General features: G+C 36.5%; 1 protein-coding gene across 3 annotated transcripts in view; it reads left to right on the plus strand.

The window, feature by feature from the left end:
- The window catches only part of MARCHF6 (membrane associated ring-CH-type finger 6), a 52,867-nt gene extending 33,503 nt beyond the window's left edge, over nt 1–19,364 (plus strand). For 2 of the 3 annotated variants that reach the window (XM_075417086.1, XM_075417087.1), the window contains 10 exons: nt 42–142; nt 920–1,057; nt 2,883–3,084; nt 6,999–7,068; nt 8,259–8,440; nt 9,776–9,910; nt 12,007–12,096; nt 13,549–13,681; nt 14,666–14,801; nt 17,060–19,364. In XM_075417086.1, the coding sequence (XP_075273201.1) occupies nt 42–142; nt 920–1,057; nt 2,883–3,084; nt 6,999–7,068; nt 8,259–8,440; nt 9,776–9,910; nt 12,007–12,096; nt 13,549–13,681; nt 14,666–14,801; nt 17,060–17,150 (1,278 nt within the window). In that variant the 3' untranslated portion in view covers nt 17,151–19,364. Of the gene's footprint in view, nt 1–41; nt 143–919; nt 1,058–2,882; nt 3,085–6,998; nt 7,069–8,258; nt 8,441–9,775; nt 11,818–12,006; nt 12,097–13,548; nt 13,682–14,665; nt 14,802–17,059 lie in introns of those variants that run through there. The other variant, XM_075417088.1, reaches the window with a different exon arrangement.
- The last annotated feature ends 1,412 nt before the right edge of the window (nt 19,365–20,776 follow it).

Here is a 20,776-nt window from a genome sequence, read left to right on the forward strand (position 1 = left end):
TTCTGCTGTTCGGGCTAACTTGTTTAACTTCCTTGTTGCAGATTGTCTTTGGATCAATTGTACTGCTCATGCTCTGGCTTCCTATACGCATTATTAAGTATCTCCTGCCTCACTTTCTTCCATATAATGTTATGCTCTACAGGTAAGCATTTAATTTTTAAAAAATACGGGTTTTTTCAGTCTCTCTGTAACTACACAAAAGTTTATTTGCACTCTTTGAGCATTAATGTGACATTGTTTGGTATGTTATTTTGTTTGTCTTCGATGTATCTAAACTTCATTGTTCCAGAAAAGTAAAAAGATAAAGGACATGGATACATCATACAATTTGTCAAATAAAAAGCTACTAAGAAAATAAAAGGCATCTTGTATTACTTCCGTAATGATAACTATTTGACTTTTATATACCCTCAAAACACTTTCCCCTTCAACTTTTTGATAGTGAAGTTGCTGCCGTGTTTGTTTTTCACATTCATTCCTGATTATTATTGCTTCAAGAATAAAAGAGTATCTGTAACTGCATTTATTTTTAATGACAGCAGTATCTTTCTGTTTCTAAATAATATTTGAAACAGCAATGATCAAAGCAAATAGAAAAGCAAATCATATTCTTTGACATAATCTTTCTCAACATTTTTTCGTAAATTTCTTGTGCACCTAAGTGCCTAAACACTCATGAACACTTACGATAGAGTCATAGCATTATTAAAGTTGGAAAAGACCTCTGAGATCATAAAGTCCAACCGTCAACCTGTGCTCAGAGTAGTATGTAAGGGGAAGTGTCTGCGAAAACCTAAGAATTGTTCCTGTTGGTGTCCAATGTATTTTTTGTTGTGGTGGTATTAATAATCTTTTACACTGAATCATATAATCACAGTGTTCCTTATATTTGACTTCCTGCTCTTACCATTGTTTCTAGTGATGCTCCAGTAAGTGAACTTTCCCTAGAGCTCCTTTTGCTTCAGGTGGTGCTTCCAGCTTTGCTAGAACAAGGACATACAAGACAGTGGTTGAAAGGTCTTGTACGAGCATGGACTGTTACTGCTGGATACTTGCTGTAAGTACAGAAAGCCAAAATTGACTACAGGCATTGTGTCCAGCTTAGCCTTTCAGCATGAAAGCAGCATGCTTTGAAGAGGGTTATCCCAACAAATAGCTTTTTGTAGCTATTTTACAGATAAATACGTGATGAAAAATTTCTGTAGCGATCTCCTATGGAAGTACCTTCTTCTAAGCAGTAGTTGTACCTACTTCTGGACTAGTCATTGACAAGTAATTCTTTTGATACATGATTAGAGCATTTGTTTAGTAAAAAAAAAAAACATAAAAGTATGACTAACAGCTTGTTAACTTCCTATTATATGGAAAAATTAGAGATAATTGTCAGCAGAGCATTTCCATGAGTCATTTAAGTAGAATTCACGTGCACTTCTTGCATTCCTTACTATAAGGAGGAAAAAAAAAAGGAAAAGAATATTTAGAACATCAAGCTGAAGAAGTGAATACCTTTAGTTGGTGATTTTAAAGTTAAAAGTTCAGTCTCTGAAGAAGGATGAAACTGTATCTTTGTCAGCTAAAGTAAATAATTACACAAAGTGAGGTTCTTTAATTTAGACTGCCAGGCAGAGTTCTAGCACTTGAAGTTATTTTTTAGGTCATACATTGTTTGCCAAATTAGTCAAGACAAAATTCAGGTTGATTTTGTTAGAAAGTTTTAAATTTAACCTCAAAGTATATTGGCATTCTCCCACCATGTCTTGCTCATTGTGGGTCATGCCAATGCAGCACTGTTAGCAAAGAATAAATCATCCTAAGTTATGTCTGAGACTCTGGCAAAATGAAGAAGAAATTTATTTTTTTTTTCCTTCCACTGCAATCAAAAATATTTTAGCTTCTCATAAGGAAACTCTCCCCACCCCTGTTCTCTTAGTTTGCATTATGTAAAGTGATTTTTTTAAATTAATTTGTCCATGTTTTGATAGTGTTTAAGTATGACACAAGAATAGAATTTCAGAGATGATGATCAAAATGGCTTTGCTTTCTCCACTGTTCTGGACAATTCTGAAATACCTCTTCAGCAATTTTAGTTGAGCAAAGATGAAAATATTTTCCTCTGCTTTTTTTAGAAAGCAAACTGCCGTGAATATGTTTTCATTGTCTGCCAGTAGAATATCTGCATGCGTCTTACTGCTGGTAAAAATTCTGCTAAAGCTGAGGAAAATTAACTTCCAGATGTTCATATTGGGTTTGGGGGTTTTTTAATCAGAGTCAAATATCTGTTTGCTAATGGTGTATGCAAGACATGGAATACTTTTTAAAGTAGATTGACTCTTTAAAGTAGATTGACTCTTTCTAGGATTGATGTTCTTAGAAAGTTGTGAGCAGGTTTTGAATAATTTAGAATCTTCTTGAAAGACTCTGACTGTACTTTTGAAAACATGTCTATAGCAATACAGTACTGTCCTTGTACAGTTTAGGTTTGAGGGCAATTGCTTCCAATAGAGCTTAGTACCAGTAAAGTAAAAGCTGTCAGTTGAGCTGCCTGCTTACGTGAACTATCGATGCAATTTTCCTTTTATATGCACAGTAAGTTTTAATACCAGATGTTGTTTTTAAAGCAGTCAAACAGATAAGTGACCTCTATTTGTGGCTGTATTCCCACTGTTCTAATCTGCATCCACGCTACCATTTTTCTTCTAAATTCTGTGTTTAGGATGACATTGAGTACCTTATCAGAAAATGGTTTATTTTACTTTGTCAGGATTCTGCAAGTACTCCTGTTTAAGTTTTGTACAACTTGTGCTTACTCTGAGTACGCCTATCTTTCTGTAAGATTCTCATTCATATCAAACAGAACAAAACTGAAATTTTTCTTGTTACAGGGATCTCCATTCTTACCTACTTGGTGACCAGGAAGAGAATGAAAACAATGCAAACCAGCAGCCTAACAACCAGCATGCTCGCAATAATAATGCCATTCCAGTTGTGGGAGAAGGTCTTCACGCAGCCCATCAAGCCATACTGCAACAAGGAGGACCTGTGGGTTTCCAGCCTTATCGTAGGCCTTTAAAATTCCCACTCAGGGTACGTATATCTAACGCATTAAGAGAAAACGGAAGGGCATTTGAAAAATGGGTATGATTTGTTTTTTGTAAGAAAGATTTGGCCCCCATGTTATCAGAAGTCAAGTGGTGGGTCTTGTTGTTTTGTGTTTTGCACTTTGCATCTTTCCAAAACATAGACTTACAGTTATTCTCACATACAGCTTTTTTCAGCCTCTAACTGAAGGCCTTCAATTACTATTTTACTTATAGATCCCATACATGCTGTGTATTATCTATTAGTTTACGTCTTATGTTCCTGACAGTTAGTAGTGGGGAGAAATATAGTAACCCGCAGCAAACAGGTAGTTCAGGAGTGTCTCTAACAAGTCATGGCTTTTCCCTCCACTGCTGTTTTTACCCTCTAAAAGGGCTCTTCACAGGGATGCATGAGCAACAACACTGCTGTAGAGGAAACGCTGGGAGGAAGTAGCACGGGTATGAAAAGGCTAGGGAAGCAGAATGAATTTACCCCTCTCATAGCAGCTGCTGTTACCTCAGTTGGGTTATAGCAGGAAGTCAAAGCATGCTCTGACTGAGAACAATTTAATCTAGCACAAATATGCATTTACTGCTGAAAGGATTGGTGCCAGTCTTCTTTCCATGGCAATTGCTTCTTTCTTCCCTGCTTCGCATGAATGCCTGTGCTAGAACATACACACGATGAGCTGGAACAGGAAACTGGTTCAGCTGAAAACTGAGGTAATACAAAGAAGGCATTAGTTAGACACATTTGAAAGTTTATGGTGTTGTTTTTAAAGAAAATATGATACTTGTGACATTTTCACTTGGACTGAGTCAAGTTCTTATGAAGTTGCTGAGATGACAGGCAGGTTAATTGACATTGGTTCCCTGACTGGCTGCTAAAGAGATAATTAAAGTGGATTCTCACTTACTGTGGCCTGGCAATATGTTACAACTGTAATGTGGACATGCTGCTTTCAAGGAAGGGGTGTGTTAACCTAGGACTCATTAAATCCTTTCTAGAACTACCCTTGCATGGGTTATTTTATTTTTGTGGATGCCTCTAGATAAGGACAAGTACTGAAATCATCTCCTTCCCTCAAACCATTACATAGCTTTCAGTAATTTGGGGTGCTGACCTTGAACTGGGGTAATAACTAAGCAGTTTCATATTCAGCTGTCAAAGACTGTTTTTGCTGGTCTACTTACCTTCATCTAGACATTTTAACTTGTTCTTGGGACACTTCTACACAATGTAGAAATAAAACGAAAATCAGATTTAACTGAATTTCTTTCCATTGTTATCATCAAGACGTATGACAAGCACTTGCACAATCTCAAACACATGGTAGCTCACTGACAGGATTCTGTGTCCCTGGTTCCACTTTGTTTGAAATATTTAAATAATGAACCTTTCAAGATCACTGTAGGTGCTTCAGTGATTTTTTAATATATTTGCCTTGGTTCTACTTGGATAAGTTCATCTTATGAAAAATGTCTCCTGCACAGACATCTGCTATAGAAAGATACCGTATTTTAATTACTTTCCCAGTTGGGATTTTAAGCATTTGAGAAGAAAAATAGTAGTGTAAGCATCTGATCTTTTCTATGCTTTCATTATTTTTTTTTTATTTTAACCAAGTTTTAAGAACCTAGAAGAAGGTGGTTTATATTCATTTTTTATTATGTGTGAATGTTTTCCACTAGAACTCACTCATCGTGTCCATATGGATTGAGCAAGCAATACGAACTGATCCTTCATGTTTTTTCAGTTACAAATAAGCATGTAAAACTTTGGTTTTGGTTATTTTTTTTAAATTTAATTAACTACATACTGTTAATCTCAAAATAAAAAGATCTGATTTTTTAAATTATTCTGCATAAAAGCCTATCATCAGTTTGATCAGGCAATCTAGAGAATTCTTCCAACTCACTCCTTTTTCAAACAAATGTTCTCTTGTGCGGACCTCCCAAAGCCTCTACAGAACAAATGCTGATGTGTAGAATTTGTTGAATTTGCCTGCTACTGCCTTGTCTTCCTTTAGCATTCCTTTCACAATCCATAGTCATCAGCAGAGCGTGCAAACTCTCTGGCAAATTTTCTTTTGCGGATTTTTAGATTTTATTACTTTATTGTTGATTCTTTAAAAAAAAATCTATAAAAATAAATTTATCATTACTTTTCATAGACTTGGTATGTTATTTCTAAAATCTCTTTTGGCTTGTCTTACTGTAATTTTGAATTTCACATACATCCATTTTCTGTTTGTGTTGTTTTTTGGTTGTTTTTCCCCCTGTGCATTTATTTCCAAATTCTGGAAATATCTTCATCTGGAAGCCATTGTTATTTTACTGTTTACTGTGACACCTTTGGGGAGACTTTTTCTTAAGTCTTCTGATTAGTAGTGTGAGTTTGTGCCAGACCTTCACTTCAGTATATTTAAATGCATCTACTCTGAGCATTTTTCTATTTAACTACTATTTTCAGTATTCTTTTAATAAATGTCCTCATTTTAGCTAGTTCTCTTATTTTAATTTATATTGTTGGGGTGGATTTTGGAGACAGGAGGCTGTCCTTACAAGATCTTTGAGTCTGAATATATTGCGGTCGCTGTTAGTGCTGCTTCTGTGGTACGAGTGGCTAGCTGCCTGTGTGCTGTTCGGGTCCAAGTCAAGAGTCGCTTGTTCTCTTGCTCACCAATCCAAGAAGCAGCCATGTATGGCACTTAAAAGCTTCAGATCAGCTTTAGTCCTTCATGTGTTTATTCCCACATGGACTGCCTTTTCCGCAGCATTCCCTAAGTAACTATTTAGACAGTATTGGTCCCAACCAAGTCACACTATGTGTTCCTCACTGTTGAGAAGTTTTTTTGGCTGCAGTCCAGTTATCAGCTACTCTGGTTTCTCTCTGTCATTTGGGATCCCTAACCCTAAAGAGAATATTCTGTGTGGAAAAGGGTAGGTGGCTGTCACCTGGCAAGTAACTGAGTATTGTGGAATCATCCCTCTTTGTGCAGGCTAGTGTCCACAGAATCACACAATTTTCCTTCCTTCAAGCAGTGCTGAAGATCCTAACCTAGAGATGAGACTGATCTACATTGTCCCCAGAAGTCTCATCAAGGAAAACGTGTGTTACAGATTTAACTTCCTCTGTCTGTTACAATAAGGTGTTCACAGAATCACAGAATAATAGGGGTTGGAAGGGACCTCTGTGGGTCATCCAGTCCAACCCCCCTGCCAAAGCAGGGTCACCTACAGCAGGCTGCACAGGACCTCGTCCAGGCGGGTCTTGAATATCTCCAGAGAAGGAGACTCCACAACCTCCCTGGGCAGCCTGTTCTGGAAGCTTGCTGCTTTTGTGGCTTTGAGCAGCGAAGCAGAACTTTGTAGCACATGGTGCTTGAGACATTCAAATATTTAAAAAAGTCAAGTACATGAGAATTCTCTGAGAAGATGTAAGCCTGACCAAGGAGCCACCAGCTTTGCTGTCAGTTGCTGGTCACACAAACCTGAGGGCATCTGGAAGAACTTTCTCAGCAAGGTTTCCCTTGTAAAACCACTGTCTTGCTTACCTGACATACAGAGCTGGAAACCTTTCAGGATTAATTAGAGAGTTGTTGTGCTGGTCAGTGTAGAAATAAAGATATTATTTTTTAATTAATGTAACAAAGAACTTCAGTCATTCTGGATTAAAATGTTTATTTTTACTGTTGTGACAACTGATGCGAACTCTTAAAAGATACACAACATTGTAGGTGTGTTGCATGTACTGTGGATAAGGTTTCTTATGGCTGATTTTTTTATACAATGAAACATTCATTGGTGTATGAAGATTCTAGTTTAGCTGTCTTTCTAGAATACATCATTTTATATGGTTTTTTGACTTTGGTTATGTAACTTTCGTATAAACTGTTTCTCTTTTTTCTCTTTCAGATATTTCTTTTGATTGTTTTCATGTGCATAACATTATTGATCGCTAGTCTTATCTGCCTTACCTTACCAGGTAAGTCTATTACTGTAAAACTGTGATTAAAAACAACTCAGCATGTTGCCATGCTCAACAATGTCAGATGTTTTGAAACCCTTTTTTAAAGTTAAAAGGAGAAAACATGGAAAACTGCATCTTATTTTTGATGGTACATCATCAAATTGTAATAATCTAAAATCTAAATGATAAATATAATGTATTTAAATGACAGATTGCATTTCTTTTGTTGTGTTGTAGAATAATTTTCTTTTAAGGGCAGAGCTCTAAGTGCTGAGACAATCTCTGTAGTAGTATTGAGAGTAAAAAAGAACTGAAACTCTTGCACCTGCTTTACTGTTTAGAGGAGGAAAATATATAGGTTGTTACCAGGTCTTCCATAGTATCTTCTTTAATTAAATATTCTGAAGATGTCATCATGACGGGTCACTAGGAGACTCAGAAGTGATATATATGCCACTTCCCAAATATGTATGAATAAGTACTTTAACCAAACCAAAAGCACTTTGTAGGTTTTTTTAAAATAATTTGGAATAAATTAAGACATATAAACTCATTTGAATTTTATTACCTGACTACCATAGTACCATGTCGGTTTTACCTCCTTGTATTAATGATCCTAAAGTAAGTAGTGTGTTGAGATCATCATTATGAATTTTGTGATGCTTTTAATAGTAGTACATAAAATAATTCCACTATAATGCCAGAAACACTATTAAAAAATGAAATGTAGCAAATGAGTCTCGCATTTTTGTCAGAGAGCTTGAGAAGCTGGATGAGTAAATCTTAAAAAATTATATGAGGCGGTGAAATAACCCAAACGTAGCTCATAAGATTTACGTTCAAGCTTACTCACTAATCCGTTATTGCCTTTGCAATTCTGAAGATTAGTGTTTAGCCTCTGAACAGTGCAATGTTCAGTGCTTTGTTTTGCTGTAGTTCAGATCGCATTGCTGGTGTAATGAAATTTTAGGGGGAAAAAACCCTCTACGTGTGTATTTGGCATCATCTGTGTAACTTTTTACGTAGTACTTCACACATTTGTGCTTTATGGGTTATAGGAGCAAAATTATGTTTTATGCTGAATACCCAAATACTGTTTGTGCATTGATACTTAACAATAAATTTGCTAAGTATTTTTTTAAATAAGCATCCTTCCTTAATACATCAGAAAGCATTACTCTATTTAACAGTGTTTGTGTTTTCAGTATTTGCTGGCCGATGGTTGATGTCGTTTTGGACGGGGACTGCCAAAATCCATGAACTGTACACTGCTGCTTGTGGTCTTTATGTCTGTTGGCTAACGATCCGAGCAGTGACAGTGCTGGTCGCCTGGATGCCACAGGGTCGGAGAGTGATTTTTCAGAAGGTCAAAGAATGGTCTCTCATGGTGAGTCTTGAGAAAAATTTTTAGTGAATTATTGGAAAAAATGGGTAACAAAACCTGTTGTTTAATTTTCGCTTGCAGGTTGTACTCTGTGATGTGTACTACATTTTCATTTTCAGACCATTTTGAAGCTTTTGCAGCTTACATTCATATTGCGTAGGGTAACTATTTTTTGGAAGCAATTTAGTGCAATATTAAGCAATCAATGTAAATAAGTTTGTGTATATGTGTTTATCTATACATGCATGGTTTTCTGTTTTCCTTTAAAAGTGAGTATGTTGCATTACATTATTCCATATGTGATGTATCCTCAAATACATTTATGTTTTCACATACACGTGGAAGCTTAGCTATTACTCAATTAGCAACTTGACTTTACTGGTTTTTTTTTTTGAATTTGATAAAGCTGGTAGATGATGATGAATGTGTCTCCACAAAGTAGCTTTATGCGTATTTTCAGAAGATCTTTATGATATGTCAGATCTGTGTTTTTCAAATTAATATTTTTAAATAAAATATCCTTTTTTATTACCAGGAGTTCAGATGATTACCATGGCAACAAATTTATGTTGCACCTTTTTTATCTTGGTTTTGGTTTTGAGGGTTTCTATAGTAGATTTCTTGCCATTCATAGCATAAATGATATATCTTATGATGGACATGCTTGTGTGCTTATGGGACTGTTAAAAGAGCAGTGTAAGTGTGTGTTTCAGGTGTTACCATGTTTCCCAAATGTCCATCATTTTCATTTAGGAAATCTTTAGCTTGTTTAAGAAAATTCAGAGCTAAAATGTGATGTTCTTTGTCTCCTTTGTCCCTTCTCCTGATCATGTTAATTAAGTCAGAATAGTTTTGTATCTGATTTTTGGATGATGCATGTAAAGTAAGAGAATTCTAGAGTAAAGAAAGATTCAAGCATGGTGTTCTAATTGAGACTTTCATTTTTAAGTCAGAAATATTCCATAATGAGTGAATTTTTGAGGTTTGGTTTTCACCAGAGAAAAATCATACTCAATGTAATGAAGTGCCATTGGATAGTATACCCTACAGGTAACAGTCAAAGGTGATTTTATGGTTTAAAACTGTATGGACACCAGTAGGCACAGTCATGCCTCATTCTGAAGGGGGCGTGGAATAGGACCCAATCTTGAAAACTTGCATTGCAAAACTATGTATGTAATAAAAATAATTTCTAGGGATGTATATGTATGAATTAAATGTCTGTGTAGTTTTTGTTCTCCAGCTTTATCTGTTTATGTAGTGTAAGTTACCTTTTGAAGTTTAAACATAAAGAATCCTCTGATAAATGTGTTAATGGGATATTTTGGGTTTTTTTAGATAATGAAGACATTAATAGTGGCTATACTGCTAGCTGGTGTGGTTCCACTTTTGCTTGGTCTTCTGTTTGAACTGGTCATTGTTGCACCTTTGAGAGTTCCTTTGGATCAAACACCTCTCTTCTACCCTTGGCAGGTCAGTTGCTCCCATTCTTCTTCTGCTGTTGATACATTTCTTTACTTAGGAGTAAGGAGTACGGGAGTTCTTGTTTCGTGTCAGTTCGGTGCTTCAGAGCATCTCCCGTAAGTATGTTTCTATGTTGTGGAGAGCAGCCAGCCAGTCTGCGTGGAGGATTATTTGAAGCAAAAGGATATGCTTAGGAATTTTAAGTATGAAAAGCTGAACTTTGTGGGGTGACATCAGAGGATCTTCACATTTCAGTGATCAGATAGACACTTTTTTTTCAGTAGCATAATTGTAAAGTTATGTGCAGAAGTTAGTATAGCCGTATGTACGTATTTTGTCTGACCTTTCTGGAAAGCTTTCTGCCTAGTTATGCAGCAAGATGTTCAGCTGATCTTTTCTTCATCCAAGGTTTTCAAAATTCAGTGATGATACACACTGTGAATGGAATTTTGATATGCTTTAGGATCATTCTGGTTTTAGCTGGAGATGTCACATCATTAATACAAGATTTTGCAGTAGTAGTGTTTTGTTTTTCTTCAGTCAAGTCTCACAGTTTAAGGGAGCACCAACTTTTTTCCTGCAAGTTGGTGGAAGAAATGAAGGTACAGTGGATTGGGTGACAAATGTTTGCATCACCTAGGCTGAATTATGAAAGAACTTGTAACTCAAAGAAGCCCTGACTGAGGGAACCAGAACTCAAAAGATCTAGAATGTATATTACTAAGTAACAAGAAAGTGTTCAGGGATGGTGATTTTCTAAGTTGCCCACAAACAAACTTTCATTTACTTTCAGTATCCAAATGTTTGAAAGCCATGGTACCAAGAAGAATTTGACTGCTGATTTAAATATTCCATTATTTTATAATACAAGTTTACTTTGGAATTGTCTGTTTAAGTAAATGACTAACATGTCTGGACATCATATGATTGCAGTGGTAGATGATCATGGTTTCCAGACAGTTTTGGAAAGATTTTGTAATGTTAGAGATTCTCAAATTCTTAATTTTTGCATGTTAGTTCTTGAAAAATTTGGAATTAAATATACTAAAAGATTTTATTTTCCTGTGGCAGAGGTCCCTCAAAATGTCAAATTAGAGTGATTTGAGACTTATTGTAAATTAACAAGGAGCTATTGAAATTGAGAATCATTTCCATTTTTCACAAAAGAGAACAGAGTTACACAAAGGTTACATGCTTAAGCAAACATGAAGTAACTTTTACACTGACTTTTCTGTAATAAGTTTTTAAATTTTTGAACATATCTGGGGTAATAGACAATAGTCTTTTAAAATAATTGGTTAAAGAAAATACATTTCCCCAGCAGTTTAAGAAAGTCAATTAACCTATGATGTCTTAAGTCTTACCAGTTCTATAGCTGTTTTATTCTGCCTTGTCAACCTATACTTAGCATTGTATTTTTGGTGTTCTTTATTGAAGAATCTCTTACAAGTATTTGTGATCCGGAAAGGACTGACCCATGATGTGCACTGTTTACTTAGAATCCTGTAGTTACATTGTGTTCTTCTAATTTCATGCTGTAATAATCGTGGTATATGTTAAAGCACAAATTTTCCTCTGAATAGTATGACCTTTTTTTCTGAGGAGCATTTCCTTGCTTTGTATAGCTTTTGTCACATTGGGTAGGGTTTTGTGAACAATTAAAATTTAAAAGAAGAAAAAACCAAAACCTTGTTTCCTCACTTGTGTGAGCATCTTTGTATCTTGTTTCCCTTCTTTTTAAAGGAATCAAAATAATTTATTTCTAGGTAAATTTTACCATTGTTAGTTTGTACCGGAATGTTAGTCTGTTGCTTTAAGTAAGTGCAATATTTTTATTTTGTATTTGCCTTTGGTTTAATAGTAGTAGCTGCTTTTCCTCGTTCCAGGAAGCTGAGTATTTTACAAATATCAATTAAGCTTGAGAGCATCCTCTTTTTCTTAGGAATCTGCAGAATGTGTCACCTCTTGTAAATGGTGTCCTGTGTAAATAGAAAAGTAATTATCTTTTCACTTATAAGTAATATTAACAAGTTGCTGTAAAAGCTTTTGGTTGTCAAACTATTTAAAAATGTGCTCATGCTAACAGTCAATTTTTACAAAATTAGGACTGGGCTCTTGGAGTTCTGCATGCCAAAATAATTGCTGCCATAACACTGATGGGTCCCCAGTGGTGGTTGAAAACTGTTATTGAACAGGTAGGAAAAAATTGTCCATGTGAGTTATCTGCATAATATATTTTGAACGTTTTTTGAATGTGTGAGTCAGAAGACGGAGTTACTGTTGTAGTAATGGAGTAATTTGAGTAATCAAGTAAAACTCAGCTAGTCTTGTAGAATCCTTTTAAATCATATAACCTAATCCAATAAGGTACACTTAATAAAAGAAAAAATAAACCTCAAAAATCTGAAATCAAGAAAATGCTGCATATATGTATATGCGATTTTTATCAGGTTTGTATTAAAGTGAGAAACATCATTATTTCTTCAGATGAGTTCATATGTGTCCAAATACTGGACATTATTTATGTTCACCATTCAAGAACAGAGAATTTCTGCCTTCTCCAGAGTGTGAAGATTCCCTCACTCGTAGATGAGTGCATATGAAAGACAGCCTTTCCATTCCCCTTTGATTATGAAGCAAAACAGATCAGTTTCTCTGAGCAGTTCTGAGTCACATAGCCTGTTGCTTTCTTTGGCAGAAGTATTTTTTTCTTGATTATAACCGTGAAGTTCTACGCTTGTCATCTCAGTGAAGTATCTCAGTTGTTTGCCAGAAAGTAACTTCTCAGCCTTGCCCTATATGTAATGGCTAAGGTGCATGTCCTGACCTCTGTACAAAAGGTGCCCCTCAAGTCTAGCATGTAGTCCGAGTTAACTAAACCAGTTACTGATCATTTTAGGTGTCACACTGGAGAAATGTAGTCTCAGTTCTGTGAGTACCTTTTGATGCGTATCACGGCTCTTACTTCCATTTTGAATGCTCTCCCTGGCCTGTTTGTGATACACACACTCCTGAGCCATGCTTAGGAATGGTCACATCCAGGCTGTGGGACAGAGGCCATCGTCTAGCTGTATGCAGCAGTCATTTGAAACTGGTCTTTTCCCATGATTAGTCTTGTTGAGACCTTAGCTCCTGGCAGTAGCTGCAGAAACTCAAGAATTGTGGAGGCCCTGTCTTCAGGCACAGACTCCACATGGAGAGGCTCTGGTCTGCCCAACCAAGTACAAAATAAGATCCTATTTTCTGCCTGTGTTACCGTATTTAATAGATTTGCTCTATTAACATACACAGGATCCTCTTTCAGCAAGTTAACAGCGCAAAGCAATCCCAGGTCACCCACAAAAATCCACAGCTCTATTTAATGATCTTTCAGCTGGTCTCTTGCGCTCCTTCAATGAAATTACAACACTGTTCCAGATTAAGTTGCTCTCCTGGGCACTATTTAAATTATTTCCTGGAACCCTCAGGATGTAGTCTGGCACAGAGTTTTTCCATCTTCGACTGTGGCCATCATGGTTTGCTTCGAGTTGGGGAACACCTGTTTCCTCTCACAAGGAGAACTGTGTAAAACCTTGTCATTATTACTCTAAGTGCAAAGCACGGCTTTCTTGATTGATCCATTCTGCTTTCAAACTTGTTCTTCTTAGGTATATGCGAATGGGATTCGTAACATTGATTTACACTTCATAATCCGTAAACTGGCAGCACCTGTAATCTCCGTTCTCTTACTCTCCCTGTGTGTACCATACATTGTAGCTTCTGGTGTTGTACCTTTATTAGGTATGTATACGTTCAGAATACCTGTTTATCATCTGGTGGTTTAGAGCAATGTAAATGTATCTGGAAATAAAACTTCAAGCTCTAGGTTATATTAAAAAAATATAAGAAAACCCCACCCCCCACTGTTTTGCCAGCAAATGCTGAAGGATTGCTGTGTCATCTTAAAAGTCGGGGGGGGGGGGGGGGCGGCGGTGGAGGTGGTGGTGTTGAGAAATGCAATACATTATTCTGACCGGCTTTTTAATAAAGTAAGTGCAGAATACATTCAAGAATATGGGACTGCATATTATCCAACAGCAGAAATGTAGGTATCTAGCTAGTCTGGGAAAGGGATGATTTATTTGTTTCTTCTTTGGACAATCAACCTCTAATTTCAGTCTCTCTAAGAGCTATACTGAGCTGAGGACATGTTTTCTGACTTGTCAGATTCTAAGGAAGCTTAGAACAGGTGAAAATACTGGGTTTGTTTTAAGGTTTTCACTCGCTACCAAAATGTGAATTGTAAATATAGTTTATTTTTTCACTTTCCCATCTCATACCTGAGAGAAATAATTTTATTAGAAGCAGGGCAGATGTGCGTTTTCATCAGGTTGTCTCTGTTGCTAGTCAGCTTTGATGTTAACATGTTCAAGAAGTCCTATCTTATTCTTCAACCTCGTGAATGAAGACTCTTATAGTGTCAACTTTTTTCTGATACAAGGTATACAGAGGTCAGTAAGCAAGAAGAGCTGGTAAGCCCAGTTTTATTACTGCGGATTGGCATGATGTCAATAGAAAACTTTCAGCTTTAATGCTTCAGGTGAAAAAGAACAGCAGCCATCATGTCATGTTGGATCTCTGAGATAAATGGGTGTATTATTTATTTCATAGCCCTTCTACTGAAGTTGCAGTATAACAAAAAGCGTAGAAGCCGGTACAGAAGCAGGAATGTGTGAGTTACGTTAGCAATGTTAGACTATGTGAGGGTTGTGTCTTGCTTTGTAGGAGTTACCGCTGAAATGCAAAACCTAGTTCAGCGACGGATTTATCCTTTTCTGCTTATGGTGGTGGTTTTGATGGGAATTCTCTCCTTCCAAGTCCGCCAGTTCAAGCGCCTTTATGAACATATTAAAAATGACAAGTGAGTATATAGCGTGGGTTTTTTGAATTTTTCCACTTTAAATTGTGATGACAACTTCACATTGAATTCAGATGTTGTAGACACTTAGGGCTAAAAGGGATTTTAAGAAGCTTTGTAGACAAATGACCCTCTGAGGCAGACCTAAACTGTTCTTGGCAAACGTTTTATCTGTGGTTCAGGCAGATAAACTCAGGAATAAACTCCCCTTTGTCTAACTTGAATGTGTTTTAGCACAAATGAAGCCAATTGCTTTTTTGTCTTCCCCCTCTGTAGTGTTGCAGGATAAGTGAATGTAATAATTGTGATGTATCTGGAAGTAAAATCATGTCTCAAACTGCTGCTTATAAAACTATTTCTCCAACCTTTTCTGCATAACTTTTGCTTATTCTTTCTACTCGTTAGTCCAATTAACCTAATAAAGAACATTCAGTTGATTTGATAGTCTGTCCTCACCAAATTTTGTACTGTTTTTTGGTGTTTTCAGTAATTCTTACTGTGCATTACTCAGGTATCTGACAAAATATTAATTTTCCCAGTGTTTTTTCTGGTTATCCTACTTAGTTTCTAAGCTTTTTGTGTGTGTGTTATCCTTATTACCTTATTTTTTGTGTTACGCTAATTACTTTTTGTGTTGGTAATTTTGGAAAATAAGTTTTGGACCCAAGCAACTAGTCTTCCTAGGCTGCTTTTGTATTGAAAAGGAATGAGTTTGTTGTGTTTATGTCCTGAGTTACCCTAGAACAGTTTTACTTTCCACTGACTACAGAAGGAGTCAAATCTAAAATAAACTTCTTTGAATCTTAAATATTGGGAAGTGACTGATACATTAAGTGTTTGTGTAAATGTGAAAGTAATAGTATCTAGAAATAATTGAGAGATATAACTAAAATTAAACTCTCAGCAGATCAATTTATATTTTAGCACATTTTATTTGACCAGCTGAGTTAAATCCCGTTCGCCACCTGCCTTCGTAATATGTTCTATAGTATTTGGCCCTACTCTAGTATCTATAGCTGCTATTTATATTTAGAAATTGGTTTTGAGGTAAATGTTAATACCTTTCAGGCAGAATGTGTATTGAATTGCAACTTGCATTAATGTTACAAGTTGCTTTTTTGTGTAAATCAGGCATGTAAACTGAATACAAAGCTGTGAAAATATATATAAGTGAAAATTGCTTTGTTATTAAAGGAACTTATTAAATGTTATAACCATCCTTCTAGACAAGAAGTTTATACAACTTAATGATCTCATTTCAGGAAGTAAGCAAACAGTTGGGATTTTATAGTTTAGAAATAGGCTTAATTAAATCTTTCATGTAACAAATTTCAAAATTATATACAATTTTTTATGACATTCTAAAACGTACAATAAATAGGTGGTGGTTGCTTGGTTGTGGTATAGTGAGAAAAGGAGCGGTGGTGAAAAAGTTTCTAAAGGAAATGGCAGTTTGCAGGGGAGAGGAATTCATAGGTGTATATGGCTCTTCTACATGTGGACCCAGCACATAAATAGAAAGCACAGAAATGAATTTAGATGGCAAAAAGTAGGAGTGTGAAACAATGATATAGAGGAAGTAAGGAATAATGTGGAAGGTAGGAAAGCTGATGAGATGGTGAAACGGAATTTAAATAAAGGAATCTTGCAGCTGTTAGGCTTTATATGAGCAGCATTAGCGTATTTTCTCTCCCTTTAAGAAAGACTGAGGTGCAGTAGAATTTCTTCCTTTACAATATTTACTTTTTTCAACCGAGGTGTTTTTCATTGCATGTATGAGCTGAGCTTCTGTTACCCAATGCTTGTTCTGCATTGTGGCAGGTTCTTTTTTGACCTTATGAAACCAAATGAGAGTGCTAATGAGGTTCTGTGTGAGTTGTTCCAGATGTTCAGGTGGCAGTGGCTTAAACAGACACTGCGAAGATGCTCTTAAAAGTATCATCCAGCAAAGGGGCTGAGTATATAAATAATGCAAACGCTCTTTATACTTCACATTTTAATTCAGCTTACATAGGTCTGAACTGTATGACTACCGAAGTTAAGGCTGTAAACACAAACCTGTAATGCCTGTATTCCATTATGAAATGCCTGAATGCTGAGAAAAAGGGTGGGGATGGTTGAAGACCATTAAGGGGGAGGAATCACTTGTAGAATAACTTTTACTGAAATGAGAAAGCTACTCCTGTAGTAAAGGAGTGAATTTGTGTTGCAGAAATGTATTAACTTTTTTTAATTTCTCAATGTTTTTATTATAATCCCAGGTACCTTGTTGGGCAACGACTTGTGAATTACGAACGAAAGTCTGGAAAACAAGGCACATCAACAGCTCCACCTCCGTCTTCACAAGAATAGATGGTCATATTAAACATCTTGACCTTCCCTTTGCCTTTACGTGTCCTTTTTTTCATAGACTCTTCTTCAGTCTTTGGATATGTCTCCTAATAATACTCTCAGCAGTGTTTTGGCTTCTGTTAGTAGCATCCAGATAGCAGTTAGGGCTCCATTCCTTATCTGCATTTTCTGATGTTATCAATGCTGTCTGAGGTCTGTATATGTGTAAATAGAAGTATCCTGACACCCTAAAACCTTGGATTAAAAAGAATGTGCATTGTACATCTTTAAAAAGTATATTAATTTATTAAATCTAGTTGTCACTTTATTTTGGACTGCTGTTCCGTTGACAATGTGCCACAAAGCAATAGTGCGAAGAGGCAGGATGTTTTTATAAAATTTGGAGCTTACTTTATGGTGTTCATAAAAGTTCTTATTGTAGTAATATAGTATGATTTTTCATGAGTGTAAAGGCCACACAGAGGATATGAAAAGTAAATAACTGTCTTACAGTCAGCAATGAAGTGGCTGTGGTGAGAACATAATGAACTATGTATCTTGCTGTCAAGTCTTTTTTTTATTATTTTGTATAACACCAAAGCTGTTGTACATTTTCTATTGCCTGATTGTTTTTCATGTGTCTGAGTTTGTAATATTGTACAGTTGCTGTTAAATCAAGAAAATATTTCCTCTTCTGAGAATTCAGATGTACTTGTTGAAGCTCAGTTGGGTTTTTCTGTTTGGTTGAGGGGAGGGGGGTTGGCTTTGGGAATTAGGATCTCCTGAATTGAAACAATAAGTAAAACATCTATAAGGCTAGGTGATGAAAGGATTTAAAGGTACCAAGGAAAATTATACAGGTTCACAACTTAAATTGTAGCCAGTTTCTTATCAATAATAGAATTTTTCAGGACCTCAAAAGCAGGGATGAATCTTAGCTGATGTGTCTGCACAGAAACAAAGAGCATAGTGTAAGCAACGTTCTGACCTGGTCCTTAATTAAAGAGCTTGAAATCTTTTTTTCTCTGTAAGTTACCAAAGTTGCAAATTGTACTACGAATTTTATATTGCACAATTACTTAAAAAAAAGATCCACAACAACAACACAAAGAATCTCTTTCAGAATTGGCCACTGTCAATTTTTATGGGAATAATATTGAGGAAGTGATTCATCCCATACCAACCATTTATTGCCTGTGGGGGAGGGAAATACATACACTATTAAACAGGCAAGGAAAAGTTAGCAGGTTTCTTTGCAAGGACACAGTCAAGCAAGAGCCACCAAATCAAGTCTGTGTTATTTCTATATGTAGATAGAGTTCTTTTGCAGTAATGTTTGGGGGTTTTTTTATGTAGATATTTTAAAGAAAATACGTAACAGTATGACAAAGCTTTAAGTAGCATGAAATCACATGCTTAGATTGCAGTATCTTTCCTAGATTAAATGGGGGAAATGTGAGTATTCATCGCAGTAATCAGGAAATCGATGGAACATTTAACTTGCTACTCGGTACACTGTTCTTCAGTATTCTGTACTTGGCCATATGTGTATATAGTTAATACTTGAGAGTCTGGCAGGTGCTTTGAGAGTCATCTCCTTTTATTGATGTTACATCTCTGATCTGACATGTTTTGAGCTAATGTGGTCCAGGCTGTGATGGTGGTGGTCGTGCACTTTTTGGTGACCGGACTCATGTTCTAAGTCAGCGAGCACAAGCCAAATGCATCTGAACCTAGAGGCAGGAGGATTGGGCTATCATTATCAGAAGGTCAGAAACTACTATTTTACAGAATTACTGTTGTTCTGATGGTTTTGAACCACAAATACTACGCTTTGGAGTGATTTATTAGGAATTTCCAGTGAAGTGAAATCATAGAAACATAACCAAAATATTTCTCTCTCGTTCACTGTTGCTGGCTAAATGCTAAATGGAGTATTCACCCCATATATTTTTGATGTGCATAAATACTGCATTTGACTGTTTACGGTGGTGTACATTGTGGGACAGATATATTTTCACAAGATTAAATTCACTGGTAACAAACATTCTTACTTATGCCAGGATTCTGTTGTTAACATATCTTTTTTTTTTAAGCCGTTCCAAAATGGTCTTGCCACTCAAATATTGCAAGCACTACTGTGCATCATGCAGAAGCTGCAGTAGTGTGGTTCTTGTAACTTTGTGTTTTTATCCAGACAAACTGGTCTTAACATTAAAATTTGTTAAGAAAAAGCCTTTTTGCTGTTTCTTATTACTGCTATTTTACAAGTCACGACAGGAAAAAAAGGAATCAGGCCAGTCATATAATGTGAACTGCAATATTTTGCATTTCATGTTATCTGTATTCGCTCTTTGGTTTGAAACCAGTTCTCCATAACAAATTGTTGTGCTTGCTTCTGCGTGCTTTACAGATTCCAGGTGAAGTTTGTTCCTGAAACTGTCCATGGTGACCTTTCAAAAAATCTCATCTCCTTTTCCATATTTTTACATGTTTTTGAGGGGCAAACAAGACGGAGGTTGTATAGAACAAGAATTAAATAGCACTACTTTTTTATTGTTTTAATAGTTCGCCGTATTGTGCTGGGTGTACTCCTCTGGCATGGAAACGTGATAGTAAGGCTTGTAAGCTAACCAGCTGACGAGCTCTGTACCAGTGGCCTCCATCTGTGCTAGAGTAATACAGTGTGCAGTGGCCTTGTATTACTCTGCAAGTGGGAAAAATTCTGTGCGTGTGTGCTTGCACCACAGGTTGTGTTGACCTTGGGTCTTGAATGGAGGGGCTGAAGGTGCATACTGGATGAATCGTATCCCCTTTGTGGTGTCAAGTACCTAGCGCTGGTAGTAGCTCTGCAGGCCTTCATCCAGGAACTGTCAGATGGCTCTGTCGCTGTCTTTTGCATATGGAAGGAAGTTAACTGCAGCATGGCTTTGACTGTTTTTACACAGATTATTTTAAATTGATTAAAAATAGTTGAACTGCAGCCTTCCTCTGACTCCCCCTTCTCCACTGAGTAGAACCTAAGTTGTTTTCATTTTGAAGGCCTTCTGGAATCTGTAACTTTTCTGTCAGTAACCTCCTCAGCAAGATGCCAGCGCCAACACCAATTACAGAGTTCACATCGCTTTTCAGCTGAGTACGTTAATTCTTTCCTTGCTTTCCCCACAGCTTGAGCAAACGTCTTCACAGAAACCTGCACAGCAGCCCCCCTGTTCTTCAGAGAACTCTGTAATACAAAGTCCTTTACCTTGCAAGGCACGAATTACAGTGGTTTGTTGATTCCACTGCCTGACGTGCTGATCAGCGTTGGTTTGTTTCCTCGTACTCCACTGTCTGTCCGTTCGTTTAGATTGGAAATCCTTCGTGGCAGGGTCGGTGTTCTACTGCTGCTTGCCTGGTGAATGGGCACGGTACAGCCTGAGCAGTGAGGAGGGTTCTTAGCAGAAATGATGACACAGATGATAAAAACATTAAACAGGGAACTGAATCTTGGTAGTATAATGAAGATCAGGACACGTAAAAAGGAAGCTGTCTTCTGAAACAGATAAACAACTTTACAAAGCATAATGGTAAATTAGAGCTCTCTTTCTGTTCTTAATTAGATTAACTGGAACTAAAGAACTGCATAGTTACAAGCAATTTTATTA

This window comes from Opisthocomus hoazin, chromosome 3, assembly GCF_030867145.1.
Source record: "Opisthocomus hoazin isolate bOpiHoa1 chromosome 3, bOpiHoa1.hap1, whole genome shotgun sequence".
Classification (NCBI taxonomy): domain Eukaryota; kingdom Metazoa; phylum Chordata; class Aves; order Opisthocomiformes; family Opisthocomidae; genus Opisthocomus; species Opisthocomus hoazin.